This window comes from Bemisia tabaci, chromosome 3 (genome assembly GCF_918797505.1).
Source record: "Bemisia tabaci chromosome 3, PGI_BMITA_v3".
In the NCBI taxonomy this organism is placed as follows: domain Eukaryota; kingdom Metazoa; phylum Arthropoda; class Insecta; order Hemiptera; family Aleyrodidae; genus Bemisia; species Bemisia tabaci.
In genome coordinates this window covers 59,483,136-59,505,367 of record NC_092795.1, presented here as the reverse complement: position 1 = coordinate 59,505,367, position 22,232 = coordinate 59,483,136, and the positions used below count along the sequence as shown (strand labels likewise).

At 35.5% G+C, this 22,232-nt stretch overlaps 1 protein-coding gene across 40 annotated transcripts in view; it reads right to left on the bottom strand.

The window, feature by feature from the left end:
• Positions 1–22,232, bottom strand: part of Dscam1 (Down syndrome cell adhesion molecule 1) — a 165,276-nt gene that overhangs the window by 16,876 nt on the left and 126,168 nt on the right. For 38 of the 40 annotated variants that reach the window (XM_072298954.1, XM_072298957.1, XM_072298924.1 and 35 more), the window contains 17 exons: positions 22,048–22,195; positions 21,224–21,372; positions 20,477–20,776; positions 19,910–20,132; positions 19,000–19,241; positions 18,093–18,248; positions 17,148–17,287; positions 15,988–16,646; positions 15,130–15,306; positions 14,373–14,539; positions 12,850–13,038; positions 12,036–12,191; positions 10,385–10,519; positions 8,222–8,409; positions 6,278–6,461; positions 5,493–5,663; positions 355–418 (listed from right to left, as the gene is read on the bottom strand). In XM_072298954.1, the coding sequence (XP_072155055.1) occupies positions 355–418; positions 5,493–5,663; positions 6,278–6,461; positions 8,222–8,409; positions 10,385–10,519; positions 12,036–12,191; positions 12,850–13,038; positions 14,373–14,539; positions 15,130–15,306; positions 15,988–16,646; positions 17,148–17,287; positions 18,093–18,248; positions 19,000–19,241; positions 19,910–20,132; positions 20,477–20,776; positions 21,224–21,372; positions 22,048–22,195 (3,448 nt within the window). Of the gene's footprint in view, positions 1–354; positions 419–5,492; positions 5,664–6,277; positions 6,462–8,221; positions 8,410–10,384; positions 10,520–12,035; positions 12,192–12,849; positions 13,039–13,075; positions 13,250–14,372; positions 14,540–15,129; positions 15,307–15,987; positions 16,647–17,147; positions 17,288–18,092; positions 18,249–18,999; positions 19,242–19,909; positions 20,133–20,476; positions 20,777–21,223; positions 21,373–22,047; positions 22,196–22,232 lie in introns of all 40 variants that reach the window. The other 2 variants (XM_072298948.1, XM_072298958.1) reach the window with 2 other exon arrangements.

The window sequence follows — 22,232 nt, the reverse complement described above, 5'->3', positions numbered from 1 at the left end:
AAAAAATAAGAAAAACATAGTCCTATACTAAAGCGCATGATTTAGAGAGAATGTGAAGGCAAACAGTAGACTTCACAAAACTTTTCGTTGGAAAAAGAACCACTTTCAAAACTAGTTAATCCCTTGTGCTTGGAACAAAGAGAAAATTGTGAATCAGAGACATGTGAGATCGCCAACCAATTCTTTTGAGCAAATTCTTTAGACTTCTTAATGGAACTCTCTACAAGCTGCATCTTTCTTTTGTCAACTCCATTTTTCAAACGATAAACAAGGGTTTTTATCCTATGTTTTAGTTTTGTTTTGTAGTTCTTTGATAGCTGGAAAAAATAGCAAAAGCCAAGAGAAAATACTGACCTCTCAATCAGTTTTCGCATCTCCTCGGTGGTCATGCCATCCTTGGAGTTTCCTCTCATACCCACTGTAAGATATAAATTAGTTTGAAAGTTAAAAAGATGATTCTATAGGTCCAAAACGCAGTAAATATTAACGAATAAATAAAGAATATAGATTTAACAGAAAAAGCTGGGAGAAAGCATACCTAGAACTTTAAAAACTGCTCTGAAAGAAAAACAAATAAGTGAAATAGTAATAACAGAAATCATTATTTAAACCACTGTAAGGAGGAGATGATTTCAAGCATTAGATATTACTCTTATTAACGCAGTAGCACCCCAAAGAAATAGAATTTTGGATTATTTTCAGGATCGATTGTTAAAGGGAACTGAGAGGCTGAGATAAAAGGGATATGGAAGTTTTTTAAATACATGTTTTTCAGTATCTCTCCTCTTTTCGTATTTTTCTTTGATTGTCCAAGCAAAGCAAAAATAAAAACCAAACAATAAAATTTATTTTAAACTCCTATTTATTCTTTATTAATATTCTTTCGTAAAAAGGTACTTTAGCAGACAGCAACTTTGAACATTTCTAAATCTCTCTGAAACTCAATGACTGGGTGAAGGAATGATAAGAAGAAAATATAAACAAAATATGACGACAAAAAAAAATAAATAAATAAATAAGTAAAAAAAAAAATAAAAAATCATTTAGAGGGAAAGAACAAATTAAACATGACTAAACACTTGTAGAAACACACATTAAATTTCCAAAGAGAGGAAGAGAGAGAGTGAGAGGGAGAAAGAAAGAGAGAGAGGGAAGCTCTCAGAATCACAGTCCACAAGCAAGATTATTGTATGGAACTTGAAGAGAAACAGGCTGGACTTAAAACGGCAAAGAGTCAGCATTTAAATACTTCAGTTTATTTATAGAGTTGTTGATATTTTAATCATTTTGATAAGATTCTGCAATATAAAATTGGAAGACTACAAAAACAAACACACTCTCACACACTAACACAGGAAATTAAGAGAAACAGTCGGATAATGCAGAGACAAATTTGTGATTTCCTTCTTCCTCTCTTTTCTATCGTTTGAAAGACTTGGGTTAGATTGAAATACACCTTATTCTTCAGCACAAGAATTAGCTTACTTTGCATAAAGCAGTCATTTCATTGCGAAGGATTATTTTCATTTAGTAAAGGCTGCCAGATTGGAAGCTTGAAATATCAGGCCACTCTTAGGCTTTACTTCAAATAAATCAGTGAGTCTATATTCCGATGAAAAGAGGTTCAAAACATTCTTCTATTTTTGTAACTGAAATATCTTTCACTGTTCACTATTGAGAAGTATTTAATAAAAATGTTAATAAATAAATACATTTTTGGTGACAGAAATAATAAATTTTAAAGAAAACAAGGCAATAGGCAAAATCTCGATCCAGGATCAGAGATATGGCAGCTGTGGTTTCTTTAAATTTAGCTTCCTCTTTAGTTGAGAAAAGATTTTTGATGCCATTCTCCGGGCTCTTTTGTTTCTTAATCATTAAGTTTGTGACTAACTTAAATACTATCTACAGTCAAAAACCAATACCAAAAATCTGATGAGAAACCAAAATAACACACAAAGTCAAGTTATCTATCTAAATCAAGAATGATTACAGGAGGTCTCATGTTGAAAGAGGGCAGTCGTTTGTTTTCTGTTTGCACACATGACTATCCATCACTCCTCCTCATACAAAAACAAATCACCCAAAATTATGCATGATATATTTCAATGATCACTATTTCTCAGTCTTTTTACCAAGAATCAACGAGTCAAATGCTCCCATGCAGATAAGAAAACGGACAAGCCGGTCCAAAACCAAACAACTGCCATCTTACCTGATAACACCTCTGCATCTAACTTACATAATTTCAGACAACTCACAACAGGATGCTTAAAGAATAGAGTTGGGCCGGGTATCCGGCGATTATCCGGATTGCCGGATTATCCGGCCGGATACCGGATATCCGGCTCCGGCCGGATACGATTTTCGCGAGTATCCGGATCCGGCCGGATAATCGCGCTATCCGGTTTTTGGACCCGCCGAATAGTGCTTTTTTGGCCCTGAAAATTTCGATAAATTTTTGGTGATATTCTTTCTTTTTTCTTCCCTATCAATACAATTTTCTGTATTTTTTCCTGAAACTTTTGACTTTTTTTCAGTCATGGTAATTGTTCGACCTTTACTACCGGAATAACGCACATGTTCTGCTAATTGACGCGATCGCAACGTAAATTCCTTTAGTCCGCGACCCGCGTGTTTCACTATGGAACGCCGTTAGTGTCAAAACCCTTTTCTTGCGCGCGCGGAATTTTTTCTGGCGCGCGGAAAGAAAAAACCCGTTTTCGATGAAAATCTCTGAATTTCCGGATTCCGCGCCGGTTTTCGATATATTTGCGCCGTTTGTGTCAAAACTATTTTTGTCGGCGCGCCGCTTCAAATCTGTTCCGCGCGCGGAATTTTCGATGTATCGATTCCTGCTCGCAGTTTGTGTCAAAACTATTTTTTTCGGCGCGACGCTCCAAATCTGTTCCGCGCGCAGAATTTTCGATATATCGATTCCTGCTCGCCGATCGTGTCAAAACTGTTTTTTCCGGCGCTGCACCAGAAAATAATTCCGCGCGCCACATTTTCGATATATCGATTTTTCTGCGCGCGGAGAATACAGGGTGATCCAAAAGTCCCTTCCACCCCCTCTAACTTTTTACCTAATTGAGGTAAAGATTTGAAACTTGGGGGATATTCCTAGGTCAAGGGGAGCTACTTTTTGGCCCCCCTAAAATTTTCAGGGGGCCCCCCTTAGTGGGGCAACGGCCCCCAACTTTTAATTTTCAAATGAGAAGACCCCCTTTGTGATAGCTCGTTTGAAAGAACATAAGAAAAGAAAACTTTTCACGCAAACCCGAAGTCAATATCTCAAACCGTTTCAAAATGGCGGCCGGTTAAAGTTCAAAATGGCCGAAAATTCACATCGGTTATTTGTCGATGGATTTGCGCGAAAATCGGTATGTAAGGGTATTTTGACACGAGAAAAACGAATTGGATGTTAGATTTTCAAAAAAACCAAAATTTCCAAAATGGCCGCTGTTTAAAGTTTAAAATGGCCGAAAATTGTCACCTCGGTTTTTCCTGATGGATTTGCCTAAAACTTGGAATTTGAGAGTATTTTGGCATAAGATAAACAAATTTGAACTTAGATTTCTAAAAAAATCAATTTTTGGTCATTTTGAACTTTAACCGGCGGCCATTTTGGAAATTTTGGTTTTTTTTTTTTTAAATCTAACGTCAAATTCGTTTTTCTCGTGTCAAAATACCCATTCATACCGATTTTCGCGCAAATCCATCGACAAATAACCGATGTTAATTTTCGGCCATTTTGAACTTTAACCGGCCGCCATTTTGAAACGGTTTGAGATATTGACTTCGGGTTTGCGCGAAAAGTTTTCTTTTTTTATGTTCTTTCAAACGAGCTATCACAAAGGGGGTCTTCCCATTGGAAAATTAAAAGTTGGGGGCCCCCCTGAAAATTTTAGGGGGGCCAAAAAGTAGCTCCCCTTGACCTAGGAATATCCCCCAAGTTTCAAATCTTTACCTCAATTAGGTAAAAAGTTAGAGGGGGTGGAAGGGACTTTTGGATCATCCTGTATTCTCCGCGCGCAGAAAAATCGATATATCGAAAAAGTGGCGCGCGGAATTATTTTCTGGTGCAGCGCCGGAAAAAACAGTTTTGACACGATCGGCGAGCAGGAATCGATATATCGAAAATTCTGCGCGCGGAACAGATTTGGAGCGCCGCGCCGGAAAAAAATAGTTTTGACACAAACGGCGAGCAGGAATCGATATATCGAAAATTCCGCGCGCGGAACAGATTTGAAGCGGCGCGCCGACAAAAATAGTTTTGACACAAACGGCGCAAATATATCGAAAACCGGCGCGGAATCCGGAAATTCAGAGATTTTCATCGAAAACGGGTTTTTTCTTTCCGCGCGCCGAAAAAAAATTCCGTGCGCGCAAGAAAAGGGTTTTGACACTAACGGCGTTCCATAGTTTCACTTTCATAGATGCAGGTGGAAATTCAAGGCCCGAATTTTGTTAGCTACGACCGATCGTGAGTCGAGTAAACTTAACCTCAAAAATCGCGACATTTTTCTAGCGAAAAAGCACTATCCGGATCCGGTACTATCCGGATCCGGCCGGATACTTTTTTGAATTATCCGGTATCCGGATCCGGCCGGATACAAAAAACCGATATCCGGATCCGGTTCCGGTGACGCGAAAATTCCATTTCGGCCCAACTCTATTAAAGAATATATTCACAAAAGAGCCAACTTGAACTCAGCGTGATAATAACATAGAATATGCTACTCAAGAATTTAACATGGGCAAAGTTAATCTCAGCAAAAAAATAATTTAATGAAAAATTAATTGGAACAAGATTCTAATATAGAATTTAAAGAGAGTGGGCTATGTGAGTGATGCAAACACGATAAGTGCACAATGTTTTAATTGATTGACACTTAGCATTTCCAAGCACTTTTTGTTTGAATGATGTTGAATGCACTGGAGTATTTTCAGAATTTGTTTAACTTATCATTCAATTTGTTTATTTATTTATTTTGTGTATTTTCTGAGGACAAACTCATTCTTTCCTCCAAATTATGTCCTGTCAAGTAATAAGCTTTAACTTTCCAAAGTCAAATAATTAGGCATAAAACACATTAAATACTAAAAAAAAGGGTTATCTATTGCCGTAAAATTCATGTTAGCTCTAGGAGTGTCAAGATTCTTCTTTCAGACCTTTCGAAACGTCCACAAAATGAGATGGAAACCATCAAAGCTCAAGACCATGATGTGAAGAGAAGCTTCCATTAAGAAAGACATTTTTGGCAATGAAAAATTTTAAGCCAGACTCTGATAATAATTCTAGGTTTTGAGGTCATTGAACTCAGCAAAAACCGTTGAGGTAGAACTACTTTCATTTTGCTTAATTTGTACATATTTCAAAAGGTCCAAAAGTAAAAAAAAAACTAACTGCACTTAATTCAATAAGAACTATTCTGCATGCAAGAAAACACAAGAGAACAAAAATCACCGAAATCAACATATGTACTTACCACCATAACTACGGTTGACTAATTGATCATGATCACACTCTGCTTCAGAGATTTCATTACTTAGTTTAGAATCATTACCACTATTGTTGCTTGAGTCGTGATTCCTAGGGGGAGGGGGAGGTGGCGGAGGCTCAGGGCTCCCGGATGACTGAGGTAGGTTACGGAGAGATCCTGTGTAAAACGATGGGAGAAATTTAAAAAAATTGCTTTTACATTTTTACAAACAATATAATTTTCACCCTACTTAAATGGTCTCTGAGTCTTATGCATTCTTTCCTTTTAAGGTCAAAACAGGCTTGCGATTTACATTTTCTGGGTGTCAACTCTTTCATTTTGAATTTTTCTTTTCTTTTCCTGATATTTTAAACAAAATTTTCTGATTTTTGTGCGAATAAATTAACACTGGTTTGATTTTACAAACTAACATATTTAAAGAAAAATACTTATTAAAAAATGCTTGAAGCACTCAGACCACTTTTTCTGATATATTCCGCTTTGTCTGTTTTAAATTTGCCATAGACATCCTAATTAACCATTTTCTATTTGAAGGTTTCCATGAATGAAGAATACGGATGACATTTTTGTGATTTAAAAAACACAGAGTTCTAGGTTGAAAAATTCCATGTTTTCACACTGTTCATCAATACTTCAAATTGATATTGCACAGCTGGAAATTGAGTTTTAGAGGTCAAGTTTCTTGAATCAACGAAAGCACAAGACTGAAAAATAATTTTAGAGAAAGTTAAGTTTGAAGTATAGAATAGATAAAAGAATGAATCACTTACCGACACTTCTCCTTCCTACGGAATTTCTACTGCCATAATGATCATATGGTGCGCCATATGGACCATACTGACTGCCATATGGATCTTCATCACCACAATTGGCAGGATCATCATATTCTGGCGAAAATGGTGTGTTGTTTGGCCCAGTGCTGACTCTGGAGTACCGGCCATTTCCTGCTCGTGGCTGTGGAAATATGCAATCATAAGCAAAGTTGATGAATAGAAAGTGTAATTGGCACCACTACAAGTTTTGCGCCAAGAAACTGCATTAAGGACAGCTTGTCACTTTCCGGACAAAATAAATCAAAAGAACTATTCGTAATTCGGTACCCAGTTGTCAAACTTCTCAAACTCATCAAAATTTTAAAGAAGAACTAATGTACGAAATTATTTGGAAATTTTACGTAATAGTTCTTTTATCGTCAAGATTAATCTCTGAAATTTTCATGAAAGTATGGGCAGAAGTTTTAGACAAAAAAATTGAGACAATTCTGAGATGTTAAGCAACATAGCATCTGAGGGTATATGGCACTCTTTATACTTCGGCTAGAGGGTGAGAAGCTATAGTAAAGGCAAAAAAAAAAAAAAAAAAAAATAGGCAGATATGCAGTAAATACGTAAGTCAAATTCGATCTGGTAAATAATCAGATGAAAAAATTTGAGTGAATGTCCAGATGAAGATGAGAGATCTCATCACACTGAACCATCAAACTGAATAAAAGAACGAACAAAATATGAAGTGGCGGAATTGCTTAATGGGCCTTTTGCAAACTCTTACTAGAGCAAAAATAAGAGTTGTTCTTTGTGGATAATGTCTCAAAAATCACGATGAGCGCATCAACAAACTCTGAAATGCACTCCTAACTTCACTATCTGCGTGAGAAATTTGCGTCTTTGTAAGCTTCCCACTTCAAAAAAGATACTACAGCACAGATGACCATTTCGTTAGAGGAGTCGTTCCATTTAACCCCCCTCAACATGGCTGATGCTTCCACGCGCAAGTTGAGGAGAGCACGAGGTCAATCAAGGTGGATATCTATCAACCCTAGGAAAATGTGAATGTAAACAAGTCGATTGTTATCAGGTGTTTAGAATCATCGTCCCGTCACATGTGTTTCGGCGGATTGGCGTTCGCTATGTTGAATGTTGCGTAGTATCCTTGTGAGCAGGACTTAGTGGAATGACTCCTCTAACGAAATGCTCGTCTGTGCCGTGGTATCATTTGTGAGGCGGAAAGCTCGAAAAAAAGCAAATTTCTTGTGTAAATTATGAAGTAAGGAGTGCAATTCAGACTTTGCCGATGCGCTCATTGTGATTTTTGAGACATTTTCTATGAGTAACAACACTTATTTATGCTCTAGCAAAAGTTAGCAACAGGCCCATTATTTGCTCAGCAAATTTTTTTTTTCTAAATGTATATATACAGTAAGACCTCGAATTATCGGATCGCAATTTAACGGATTCTGTGATTTAATGGATTCGGCCTCCGGTCCCGTGAAATTCGATAAATCGAGGTCTTACTGTAAACACACATCCTCTGTATTGCTTGAAATGATTTTGAAGATATCACTTAATAAATTTAGCTTTGTATCGTTTTCAAAATTTTTACAGAATAATAGTAAATCAAACTGAAAAAATTCCATACCTGCAACTCGATAGCTCAAGAACAATACCGCCTATCTGCAAACTGACAATTTTGCAGGATTAAGAAAATACTTTCGGATTTTTGCAATTTTGAGGTTACATGTGCAATTTTTTTGCATTTTATAGCGTTCCCATGTGGAATTGGGAAAAAGTAAAAACATCAGCTTGCGAATGCATCAAAACTACTAACTCATTTTCGCCAAAATTATCGATTAGACGGTATCATTCCTTAGCCCTCAAATTGCAAGTAATTTGTGAGGAATAAATTATTTTGAGGACAAAATTAAAAATACATCATACCATTGACTGGGAGCCCGAGCGCTGGTGAATATGACCATTTGAAGCAGGCGAGTGATTCAGTGTACCACTATGGCCATTTTGATGAGGGAACGTCTGGAACTGGACATTATTGGCTTTGGAGGGATCCATCTCTTCTCGGAAACCAAGCAAATGGAATGTTGCATACGGGCATATTTCATCATCCACACCTCCGGAAAACAAAATAAAGAATTAAGAAGATGCGCAAAAACAACACAAAAATAAATCATATCCGAATACTTTAAATGGTTACGATTTTTACTTTTACATGGAACTAGTTGCTCACGGTTGTTGCCAACATACGTTTTGTGCACAGGACTGTTGTTTTTTTCTTGATATTTCTTCATGAAAAGAGAAGATGGCAAAAAACTCACTAAAAAGCACCCGTAAGGAATATTAAGTCACAAACACAAATTTTTGGGTTTGCTAGACCCTCCTCCTGCAAAAAAAAAATAAAATTGAAGGACTGTCTGAAATTATTACATAAGATAACAGACAAGGCTCATACTTTTTCACTTGGTAAACCCCAATTTTTGCCATGTAATGACTCTGCCTTTAGTGAATTTTACATCACCAGAGGGATTTAAGCTGAATCACTTTTCTTTGACTCCTCTTTGTGGGAGAGATTGTATATACCCTAGTATGACTTGAGTGAAAACCAGTGGCGAAGCGTGAATGATCGATTATCGATATTTCCCCATTTGAAGCTATGGTAAAGAATCCATTCTTAAGGTGTTCGTTGCGAACACCCTCTTTATCGATCCTTTTCCATAGGTTTGAATAGCAGATCAATCGATACATTGCAAAACATGCTACACCACTGGTGAAAACCACTCAATGAGTAACTCCATCCCAAGCTAATTTAATTTTACATGAACTGTAGCATCTGCGGAGCTAAAAATGAAACAAGTTACAGGTTTTAATTTGTTTGGAAAAAAATAGTTTTAAGAACACAACACAGTGTAACAAACAGATGGACAAACATTCAAAATAAAAACAAGCTATCCAATCCATTTTTACATGTATGTGACTGAAAGAAATGGTTTCTTAGTTCTTTTCTCATCAAATATATTTTAAGGTGCCACTGAAATTCGAAGTTTTTGACACTTCCGTCAAGATTGTTTCTACTGATAATTTTCTTAATAAAATCATATTTTACTAGTGAGTACATGCATTATTTTTTACTTCACTTGAACCACTGTCATTTAATTAAACTTGGACAAATTCAGCAGTTTCACAAAGGTAATTCTAAAAAATAAGAAAGCGACGGGGGACAACTATGTTTCATGCATCAAACTGAGTGATCACTGTTGAGAAATCTAGAGAATTCACAGAGAGAGGGAGAGAGAGAGAGAGAAAGAAAAAAAACTGGACAAGAACTAAAGAAATCTGGAGTTAACGGTAAAAAAAATTCATGCAGTGTTCACAAAGGAACGAAAAGAATCGATACTTTTAAAAAATAAAATGTGACTTTATCTTCTTGTTTTTGACTACTTAAAGAAAAATATCAAAATTTAAGATGAAAATAAAAAATACTTTAAGTGTTATCCAAGACATAACTCCAAATTTTTCCTTGTATGACTGCATTTACCTAAAAGATCCTATTAAATTTTTTAAGTAATTTGTAACAAGTGAAAATCTTGCTGAATGACATGCACACAGGGGACCATTCAGTCCACGACTTCTAACTGGATTACTTGTGGAATATTTATAATGAAAATTGAAAAACAGAGCATACGTCTTTAAGATTGCAAGATTTTCTTAAAATTGCTTGGGGAAAGAAATATAAAGATAATTTTTTGCAAATCTGTTTCAAAATATAAAATTGAGGGGAGAAAATGAGAAAAATGAAGTAGAAGTAGAGCATTCCGTTTTGATAAGTTGAGACTTCAATCCCCAAAAAATTGACTTGATCTGCTGTAACTTCATGCAGTTGATAGATTTACGCTCTCTTTGTTTTATTATCAATGGTGGAAAATTATTATCGACTGGTAAAAATTGATTAACACTGGATTTATAAGTCAAAACAACATCACTCCAAACGCTCAAAAAATCAAGACGACAATAAAAAAACCTTAGATTAAACACGTTTTCTGCTCTTTCAATGATAATTAGAGTTAATTTCAGACTTGAAGCTCCAATTACCTCCATGTGAATGATACATAGTCTCATCAGAGCCCACGCAAGGCGGTAACCTACCCCTACCTGGGGGCAGTTCTTCATACATGTGCCTTCCTCGAGGGTTCCATGTTGCATGTCCGCGGCAAGAATTTGGATAACCTATGACATATGATTCGTTGGAGCAAACTCACCAAAATTTTTTCCATTTAGTCGCTCATTTCAATTTTATTCCAAGTCGCAAGATTTCACTTCTTCTATTAAAGGTTTTAGCGGTGTTTCAAATGATGAGAAGAGCACATTTAAGAGGAAGCAAGGCATGGACGAGCAAAAAATAAGAGGGCTCTTGTTCATCTTGGTGAGAGTTAAATCATATTAAAAAGATCAAGTACTCTACAGATGAGGCGGAAAAACTTGAAATAAAGTAAAATGAGCAAATAAAAAGAGAACAACTTAAAAGAAAATTATGGTTGATGATTAAATAATAAAGACCAACTAGAGATATTTGATTGTTGGATACATGTTTAAATTATGAAAGAGGAGATGAGAGCATGCTTCATGTAGACTGACTTCTTTCAAATATTCATTTGGTAGCTGTTGAAGAGGGATGTAAATCAATTCATTTATTTATTTATTTATTTATTCATAAAATAAGTGGGAAAAATATGATACATGAAATTCCGAAACAAACTAGAAAGCATGGTAACTAATGTGCTTCAGAAAATATCATGCATCAGCTAACGTTCACAAGAATAGTAATTTAAATAATACTACAAATATGCTGCGAGAGCAGTTAAGAAAAGTAACAGACAAAAGTCAGAGGAACTTGAAAACTAGATTTAAAAATTACGCTGCAAGAAGTGTGCAGCCAATAGCTCTTTCATAAGAGCAAAATGTGTAGCGATAAATTGATCATCTACTGATTGACTAAAATTACAGCACACTGGTTGATGATTTGCTAAGACCACAATTTAACTTCATCAAATTGAAACTTCGTCTTTTATTACTAATGAGGAGGTGCACTGCGTTTTCTATAAATTCCAAAATGTATTAACATTTTTTACTTCCATAAATAAAGCTTCCTCCAGACATGAGATGACTTTACAAAGGTGATGAATCTCTGAAGGAAAATGACACTGCTTCACTTTCAAAGCTTTGGAAGAAGCCCAAAGTTTTCCTTCTAGCTTCTGACACAAAATTCTACCTGACATAATAAGATGCTTGAACTCTGATAGGGTATTAGCTTATTTTTTAATTATTAAATTTCACAAATTTGTTGGTTAATGATTAACCGTTAGTTCTTGCTCAAGGGCCATAGTTTTAGAAATAAACAATTTTCATTTTCTCTGACATTTTCCTGGATACTTACTTACAGACCTTCAAATTTTGAGCACTCACCGTTCAAACCATTTTTTTTAAATTTTTGGGTATGGCAGCATTTATTGTTAATTCCCATAAATCTCAAAAAAAGAGGAAGATACTGTGTTGCTCAAAATTTCAAGTTTCCTCGAGTGCTCTATATTAAGTGCTGCGTGGTACGCATACCAAAATTGAAGGGGTAAGAGGATGTGTTGAACTGAACTGCTCAAGCTGGAAACAACACTCAAGCAAGCAACAAAGACAGGGTCCAACACTGAAACGTTTAAAAGGAATAGATTGGTCTTACTTATGGTCGCACCTCTTTTGATTCGGTCACATGTATTGTAGTTGGAACCTGGGACTGGTGGGAGTTTACGGTTCGGGGGAGCAATGTAGCCAAGTTCATCTCGTAAGTCTGGTCTTCGCTTGTCCATTGTGTTACCGCCAACCATCGATTGGTTGTAAACAATATCATCTGAAAATAAAAAGTTGAACACATGAGAGAAAGTACATCTAATAATAAAAAAATGCTTGACTTTCATTGCACTCCTTTAAACGATTCTTGTTTTTAAGTATAAGTCATTCAATTATTGTAAATAAAAGAGTGCTCGTGTTACATCACAAAGCGAGAATATTTCAACAAGATTTTGGGATCATCCAAGTGAAATTTTTATGAGAAAACTTGCGCTGTAGGGCTTAATTTTTTACCCTGTATGGTGGTTCATTGACAGGAAAAAATCTGTTCTATAAAATTTTCTCACAGTTAAAGATTCATCACAAGAGAACTTTCTTTGACCAAAGGCATCATGGAGCCTGAGGTTTTAGAATTTTCACCTTGCAATAATGCAGGTTTAAATGAGGTGTCTCAAACGCTGGAAATATAATTGAGATTAATAATTGATGCTCTGAATAGTTTAAAAACTCATAACTGCAACATCAACACTTCGAAAACCTTCGCAAAACCCACATCTCCTAAATACATGATTCCATCATCTCTGATCAAGTGCCACTCATTTGACAAATGGCACAGCCAAAATTTACTTGACTCTTCTTTAAAAAAGTCGGTCAATATAGAGGAAAGGCTAGTTAAAAGGATTTAGAGGTGGATAGAAAATGAAAATTTCAAAAGCCACCTCGTAGTCTAGTCGATTCTGGACCACGGTGTCGGTGCATGATACCATAACAAATGACGATCATGCCAACGAGCAAGACGAGAAGTGAGACAGCGGCTGATATGAAGATATTGAAATCCATCCACGGTGGAATCCACGGCAGGTACTCATGGATCGCAATTGGATCAAGTTGGATTGGTGCAATAGTACCTACAAACAAAACGTTGAATTACTTGACTCTTCTTACCTTTGTTATTCATGCGCTTGTCGCGGAAGAAACATAAAACAAAAACGGCTACAATGACGACTAGAATTGAGCACGCGACAGGAACAATTAAATAAGCATTTGCCAGGAGGAGGCGGATTGTGGCTTCGCTTGAGCCTCCGAAATCAGGTAGCTCCCTGGCCGGGGCTATTGTTCCTGAAATCAACCCGTATTCACCAATTTCAGTTCAAGATTTTAGCAAATTTAAAGCCATTTAATTTAGAGCTTATTAAATTCAATTCTATTTCATTGGCTGCATACATAACTGGACAGCCATACATGTCTGACTTTTTCCAGGTCAAACATTAAATGCCAATTGTGCTTTCAAAAGAAAAATAAAATTGTAATAACTTTCATTTTCAAAATTTTCTTTTGATAATGGCCAAAGTCTCAAGGTTCTACTTAAACATGGGTAGTTTTTTTCCAAACCTATTCCCCTTCTATAGGATTTAAAAGTAATTTTATTCAAACACAGAAAATGATGGCAAGATCATTTTGTATGTGTACCACTTATGAGCATGATGGAATGAATTACTAAAAAAAAAATATAAATCAATCAACGGAGGAAAATCAAGATTTTATGTTCAAATAAGCATACTGTTTTCTAAAAAGTTTAAAGTGACGTCCGATATTCTACTCTTTCACTTTCAGTGATTGAAGATTGTCTCATTTATGTTAAGAAATAGTATGCCTTTTTGTTTTTATATATTTGATATTATTTCTGCAGAGATTGATCAAAATTAATTAATTAAACAATAAAAAAAATGGACAATCATCTTGCTGTAGGAAAATATACTTCCTTAATTTCAATCTGTGAAAAAAACGACTTTCATGGAGGGAAATACTCCGACAGATAGTAAGAGGAGGTGAAACTTGTCAAAGACAACGCTGATCAAGAAGGAATGTATTTCAATTCTGAGGGAATTTTTGCTCCTCTTCACAAATTAAAAGTGTGATTGAGGCGCACTGTTGTAGCCATGGCGTAACTCAACGAGGCAGAAAATAATGTTTAACACAATTTACTTTCATTTGAATTTTAGATTGCCAACCAAATAAAACAGATTATCTTGAAATGTAATGTGTCAGGGAGCATCTTCTGACATGAAAGAGAATAGAATTAACTCAGTGGAAAAAATTCTGATATTGATTTATTTTACTTCTGGAGCAATTTTTTGTTGCTTCTCTTGAAAGTTGCCCATTTTTTTAGAATTATAATTATCTTAGGAACTACTAGAAAAAATGTTTCAATTTAAAAGGAAGAAAATTAATCTTGTAATACCTCCGGTGGCCGTTAGAGTTGCAAAATCATACTCAGCGACAGCAAAACCTGCATTATTGTGGGCCGTAACACGTAAAACATACCACGTTGCAGGGTCTAGATCTAGTACTACAAAGTTCCCACCAGGTTTCACATTATTTGAGATTTGAATCCATTCAGTGAGTGTCCTGAAAAACCACATATAGTTAGTGTTTTTATGAAAACTAGTTTCTTTAACTCAATTTTAAAAAATGCTTCTTTCAGAAACTTTTAAAAAATCGAGCTCTTACGCATCATTGCTTTGTACTTTTTAAATTAGAATGTAATGAAAAGATTTGAAAATTCTAAAATTCCACATTTTAAAGTAGAAAAACTGTTCATGTGTTCATTGGCATGCGTTCGAATGAAATTATGCTTCCCTAGCTATTAAGAGTAATTCGCAAGCAAGGCAACCGATTTCAAGAACATCAAATCTAGCATGTGCCATTTTGTCTTTCAATTTCCATGTGAAAAGTTTTAAATATGATCAGTAGTAAAGTGGTCTACCAAAGGCTTTCTAGAGAAGACGAAAACACTTGTTTTTTGTTCCTTTACACCAGCTTAAGTAAGGTGAGATTCTGCAATGATGTTAATCATGATAGAATTCCAACTTCTGAGATTTTTGAAATATACTACATAATCACGAACAGCAGCAAAATTTACACTTGGAAAAAATTCAATTTAAAACGAATTTGAAGGAAAGCGAAAAAGAACGATGCTTGAAAGGGCTCACACTCACTTTTTCTTGTGTTCGACTACGAAATAGAGCATTGGACAGCCACCATCAGACCAAGCACTTAAGTGGAGGGTTATGCTGTTTGTTGAAATTTCTATGAACCTACTAGCATCTGGTATGACTGGCTTCGAACCCTTGGTTCTTGTGTTTAAAACATCAGATTCATCACCAGTGCCAATTCTGAAACCAAAACAGGAGGTATAATTTTAAGGGTAAGATCTGGTATTGATTGGACAACTGTAGACATTCACACACTATTTTGCGCAAAATAAGATGAAAATACAGGAAGAGAAGTTAGAATTATCAAAGTTTCTTATCCTGGAATTTTATTGCACTACACTTTGAAATATAAATAATACATATAGGATACTTAGTATGTGTATACTTCTAGTAAAACTGTGTTATACTGAAGAAAATCTAAATTTCAGTGATTGAGCAGAATTTATACACCAGGTGTAGGCAGGAATGGCAAAAATAATTGAGTTTATTGGTTACATATTATTCTGGACAAATCAATCTTCCATAAATATGATTAATGAAGGAGAGAAGATTTCAAAACAAGCATTACAATTGATCATAAAATATGAAATTAAAATTTTTGGAAATGCTTGTGACAATTATACGATCAAATTATTTTTTTTATCTTTCTACTTCTTTTACCATGATGAAAAAAGCATAAAACGCATCAACTCAGCGATGAAAATTCATTTAAAAAAACAAATAAAACAATATCTGAACAGATTTCTTTTTTGACAATTCATTATTCACCGATAACTTATTTCCGCGTAACTTGAGCCAATGAAAAAATTTTGAAAGTATGAAAGACGTTCACATCAAAAAGGTTCGCTGAAAAATACTGACCCATTATACGCAGTTACAGAAATCTGGTATCTAGACCCACACCAAAGGTTTTCGATGGTATACTTTTGGGCAGAAGCTGGAACCTGAATGGACTCCCACTCTCCAAATTCAGCCTTGTAGCGAACAGTATAGCCATGAATCGGTTCTGTGTCACCTTGGTGCGGTTGAAGCTTCATCGTTATAGAATTGGTGGTCGACGAGGTCAAAGTGACAATTGGCTTGTGCGGAGGAGCAAGGATCATGAGCTGATGAGTGACTGAATCCTGGCCGTAGTTATTTTCTACAGAGCAAGAGTACTCTCCAGCATCCGTCCGTGTTACTGATTTGATAAGCAGGGATCCTTCCGGTAACTGGCGCATTCTTTCATTCGATTCGAAGTCAACACCTTTTACTTTCCAAGCAATTTCCGGAGCTGGGTTGCCAACGGTCAAACAAGGTAATTTCACGTCTTCCCTATACGTGGCAGTGAAAACATCATCGAATGAGGCAATTTTGGCAGGGACTCGGTTACTCGGTGAAAGGACGACAGTAGTTGAAGGTTGGCCTTCTCCAATATTGGTTGAGGCAGTGACCCAAAATTCGTAGCGCTCACTTTGTTTCAATCCAGATGCTTCGTAACTCATTTGGAATGGCGGAACTTTTTGACTGCTTGGCTCCTCCTTTGCACCAAAAAACATCCAGTATTAATATTTAAAGTAAGATAAGAAAATAGTAGAAGAAAAAAGATGATAACAAAAACTTAAGAAAGTGCGAAAACCAATCATATCACGCCTTGTATCATAAAGGAGAGTATCAGAATAACTTTGAAATTATACAGCTGGATTTTCTGCACATTTTGATCACTAACCTAGCATTTCCTGACAGCACAAAAAAAATCACCAGACCTTGATTTTATTTATAATCACAGTATATTAACTTTATTACCTACGTGTCTGTGGCAGGTGTGATACACAAATGCTCAAATAGAAAATTTGCACTTGAACAGGGGTATAGGGATAGATACTTGAAAGTAGCAAAATACGGTATGGTTTTGTTTGATTTAAGGTCCTTTCTTTCCTTCTTTTTTTTTCTCTTCTTATGAGAACCTTTCTAAAATCATTTGTTATTTCAGCTATTTTGAGATATTATTTTAAATATCAAAGGATATTAAAGTAACTTACCTTGTTTTCTTCACTATCCACTCTTACATACACAGTGTACTGAGTAATTATCCCATTGGGTTGGATTGGTGGCTTCCAGCTGATTAAAATAGATTCCTCCGACATAACAAGTGCTTTCACAGCTATTGGCGGCTCAGGGACTGGAAATATTCCAAGAATGTCACATTAGATTTGAAATAGGAGTTAGTTGTGTACGTATTTGGTAATTCCGTATGAGCTATGATGATCCATTCCTTCAACTAATGATCAACGACTACCTAGCAAACACTGCCACTTACAAATGAAGTGATACAAGAGTGCATTAGCCCTCCGTAACCTGCGACCTGAAGAATTATGCCAAGATCATATTTTTGCTGCTGGTATCAACCATTTTGATTTTTTTCCAAAAAAAATTGTCTTCAAGCTGTACTGTTCAAACTGTGTTTGAAAGGATTGATGGAAAAAAATTAACTTCAGTTAACTCCATTCCAGAAATGACGCCAATGATGCTATGGGTCAAAAAATGGCTAGAATCTAAGTTTTTTGCAAAAAAAAAAAAAAAAAAAAAAAAAAAAAAAAAAAAAGCGTGAGAGTAAATCTTCTGGGATTTTGTAGAATAATTCTTCACTCATTTATTCGATGAATTAATTGCGAGAAATAAATCACTTGTCACCACATGGAACAAGCAAAATACTGGGGTCTTTGAATACCTTACGTGAGTGATGGAGCGTTAAAATCTATGTTTTGAAGATCTAAAATAAGACACACTAAATATTCAACATTATAGGTAAAATTTTTTTGGTAGTCAAGACAGAACAATACTGTATGATGGAGGAGAAAAGTAAGCAAGTCACTTCATTTTAATGTGAATGAGCATAAACAGCAGATAGTGATCTACTAATTTGGCAAGTAGTGCTCTGATTGAAGAGTAACCACATTTTTCCAAATAAAATCATCCTCTCTTACCATCCTGTTCAGTTTGACAATGGATTGGACTGCTTTTGACTCCGTCTCCTCCAACAGTGTAAGCTAAGATTTGCATTGTGTAATTTGTGAATTTCTTCAGACCATGCAGGATAGTTTCGCTGGCAGACGTAATTTTTGTATCTTTCGTAGACTCATCTAAAAAATAACAAAAAAACAAGTTAAAAATTTGAGAGAAAAAAAATGAAAATTTCACTTTAAATAAAAACTGTATCTAAACAAATATTTCCCTACTTAGGCACCTAAATTGTGATTAACGTTCTTTAGGCTACTAGTTCAGTAAAATAGTAAGCTCAAATGTAATTTTTTGTTGAATGTTATTTTTTTGGTTTCAATTAATTAACTATCAAAAGGTTAATGCATGTGATTTTAAGGCAAATGATTATAAGGTAAGGATTTGTGGCATAAAATTCTGCTCAGTTGAATAGACCAGCGAGAGTCAACTGATTTAACCAAGGCAAGTTAAGCATTTGGGATAACGTAGAAAGGGTGAATCTCATACTGCAGAGATAAATTGGTCTATTTTCATAAAAAAGCTTACAATACTTTATATTCTCTTTTTGACAAAAGAATGTCTAATCTTCCACAGAATCATACAACTTTAGCAGAGATATTTATATATTTGATGACAGGACAGAAAATTTTAAGGCGAAAATTCTGGATCAACTTAAAATTTACGGTAAATTTAAGGAGGATAATAAAAATACCTTTGGGTGAAGTTGAAATGATGGACCAGACAAACCATGAAAAAATCGTGTGGGAGAAAGTGCGTAAGAGGTTTTATTAGATAGTAGAAAACCATAACATTCAAATGAAATACGGAATTCGAATAATACTGAGAGCTAATATCATTGTTGAGTAGGAGATGTAAAACTTTGAATGAACTTACTATACCAACTGTCGCTGGGGCCGTAGACTATTTTGTAACCTTTGATGACACCGTTAGCTGTTTCCAGAGGGGGCGATACCCATGAAACTCGGATGGTCTGTGATGTAAGCGTCGTGCAAGTTAGATCTTGAGGAGGCTGCTCTGGGGTGCCCTCAGCCGTGTACTGTTTCACTTCTTCGGACATTGGGCCGGCTCCAAGCTTGTTGAAAGCTTGAACTACTACAGAGTATTGTGTGTAGGTTCTAGAAATAATGTTAGGAGGGAATTAGAGACTGGAAAATTCTGGCAATGTTTTGTATAGTTTGTTCTTTGTTTATCGGCGGTGTTCCCTCTCTTTTTTTCTTTATTTTTGGAAATGAAGCTATGGCGATTTTCATTGCAACTTCCAGAGTGTATCTGATGAGGTTCAAACTAAAATTAAAAAATTCAACTGAACTTTTCAAAGTAAGCATTCTAGTGTCTAAAAATATTACAATCAATACATTCATATAAAGTTGAATTTTTTTTTTAATGCGATGGGAGTGTTAGTTTCAATTTTGGCAGAAAAGTTGGCGGTTGGATATACCTGTAGTTTATAACCTTGTAAAAAAACAATCTTTCGAATGAATATTTTGAAAGAGGAACTTGTTTTATTCAAGTTAAAAGAGTTAGTTTATCGGTTTAATTTTAACTACGAATTGTTCAACTCTAGTGTGGTTGCTAAAATAAATTCATTCTTTCTTCCTTAGTATTTCAAGAAATTGTAAAAGTTGTGAAAAACATGTGCTGGAACTAATTCAAATTCACTGTTGTGAACAAGGAACTCAATTCCTTTCTCTACTAGACAAAAAGATCTCGCTTAACTATCTGTTAATACTTTTTAATTAAGTTTTTGATGAATTTTCCGTTAGAAATAAATAGAACATCTTACTTCAGATTGACAATCTGTAGGTGATGCTCCTTCCCTTCCTCCTTACGGAACTCAACTGTTTCAAAAATGTACGGTTTATCAGCTGTTTGAGTTAGTTTGTAGCCAACGTAATATCCTTGAATATCACCATTCCAATGTTCTCGCTCGGGTGGTTTCCACATAACCTTCAGAGTGTACTGGTCGACAGCATCAACTTTGACGCCAGTCGGTGGACCACTTGGTGCTGAAAAGTAAAAATTATAAAATGTACTGACAAGAGCCAAAAGCACAAGGATATCTATAGAGGACTGTTTTACAGTTTGCGATAATGGTAAGAAATTTTCACATATTAGAATGAGTGCAAAGGAGAAAATTGTTGAAATATTAAGTCTTTTTTCATACTTTTTAAATACTTTGACGAACCAAAGTGCAGCATCAGTTACAGCTTTGCAGAAATATTACAAATATTTGTTAACTGGACTAATTATTTTGATCTCACGAGAATAAAGATTCTTTAGATGGTTTCTAAAAATGTTAAATTTGTGTCAAGAGCCCAATTTTTAAAGTAGATTATGGAGGATTTGATACCTTCTTCTGCTGTGATGATCGTAACAGTATCTGATGGTTCTGAGGACCCAATTTCATTTTCTGCAACAATTCTGAAGTGGTAAGTTGTAGCTGGACGTAAAGTAAAGACTCCTGCAACCGTTTGTTCACCAGGCACGAGAACATGATCAATGTCTGTTTCCCAAGATCCTTTGGATATTTTGTATTCAATTACGTATCGTTTGATAGGTGAGTTGCCATCATAAGGAGCGGACCAGGCCAGCTGGACACTACGGCCTGACTTGTCTAGAACTTTTAAGCCATATGGTACTTCTGGTACCTCTGCAAAATTACAAAAAAAAAAATTTAGATAGTTTCTTTATTTGAGGAGAAAAATGCCTCAAAACTCCCTTTGGAAATAATTATTCTAAGTTTTTAAGTCCTTGTCAAATACTTCCGCAGTTTAGGGTCCAATTATTTAAACCTCCTTTTGTTTGTTGATTAGTTTGGTTATTTTGGCTCATTAATTGTGAAAGGACTCATGTTCGGATAAGAAGAGGCAACAAAAGAATACAATTAAAAATAAAATTTTAAGCCTTGTTCCCTTTCTTCTTTTTTGATAACTCAAAATTAATGAATTCAAATCCAGGCAATGCTTGAAAACCTATAGAGCATACATTAATTTATCAAACACATTTACCAACCAACTGTACATGTACAACTGAAAAACTTGCGGCCTACAAAAATATAAAATTAGAGATAATCATTATGGCGCAAAAAATTAATTACCTTGGATGATCATATTAATGCTTGTATCATCACTTCCAAAGGCGTTGGTTGCTACGCAAGTGAAAAGCGCCGAGTCTCCTCTTTCAGTAGCTTTAATACTTAAGTCTGATAAAACGCCATTGGGTAAGATCTCTTCATGGATAGTATACCTGAAACAAGAGAAAAGTGGTAAAAAATGATATGATGTTATGTGCTGGTAAGGAAAACCAATGTAAAATTTTACGCAGGGCTTTTTGTTTTAAACGTTTGTGAGCATAAAATTAAAAAAGGGGAACCATAACTTAACTGCTTAAAGCAAACTTCATAGAGCCACTCAATTGTAAGCCGGTTTTAAGAGGAGAAAAACTGTTTATCAACTCTTTTAACTACTTTCAGTACTTTCTCTCTGTAACAAGAACTCAAGGGACCGGCTGATTTCGTTGATACAGAGAGATTCTTGTTATTACAATAATCGATATTTAATTTAGGAAATTCGAGGGACCGACTGATTTCCTCGTTACAGAGAGAAAGTACTGTATCAGTAACATTCTGTGGAGCCCCCTCTCCTCTTCCTGCTTTTTTACTTTCTCTCGAAGCTAGAGAACCATCACCCCATCCAAAACATAGCTAACAGACAGCAACATTCCCAGATGATATGACAGCATTCTATAAAAAAATGTTTACATTTGAGCGATGCAATCTGACTGAATACATTAGTTACATTTATTTATTTATTACTATGCATGCTGTCATGTAGAATCTGTGATGCCAAAATAAGTTAATATGCAAGATGGCATGAGATTTTTTCAAAGATGTAATATTTTCAGAGAGTGCAAATGTATTACCTGTTATCGCTTTTTGGGTCCAGGCGCTTGTTGTGCATGTTCCACAGAATACCAATTGGTTTTTCACCTTTCGCCTCGCACTGAAGAACGGCTGGTTCCCCACGTCTCGAAGTTTGATTCTTGAGTTTAAATTCAAACTGGGGAGGAGCTAGAAAATTACAAATAATAATGCGAGTGAGTCAAAG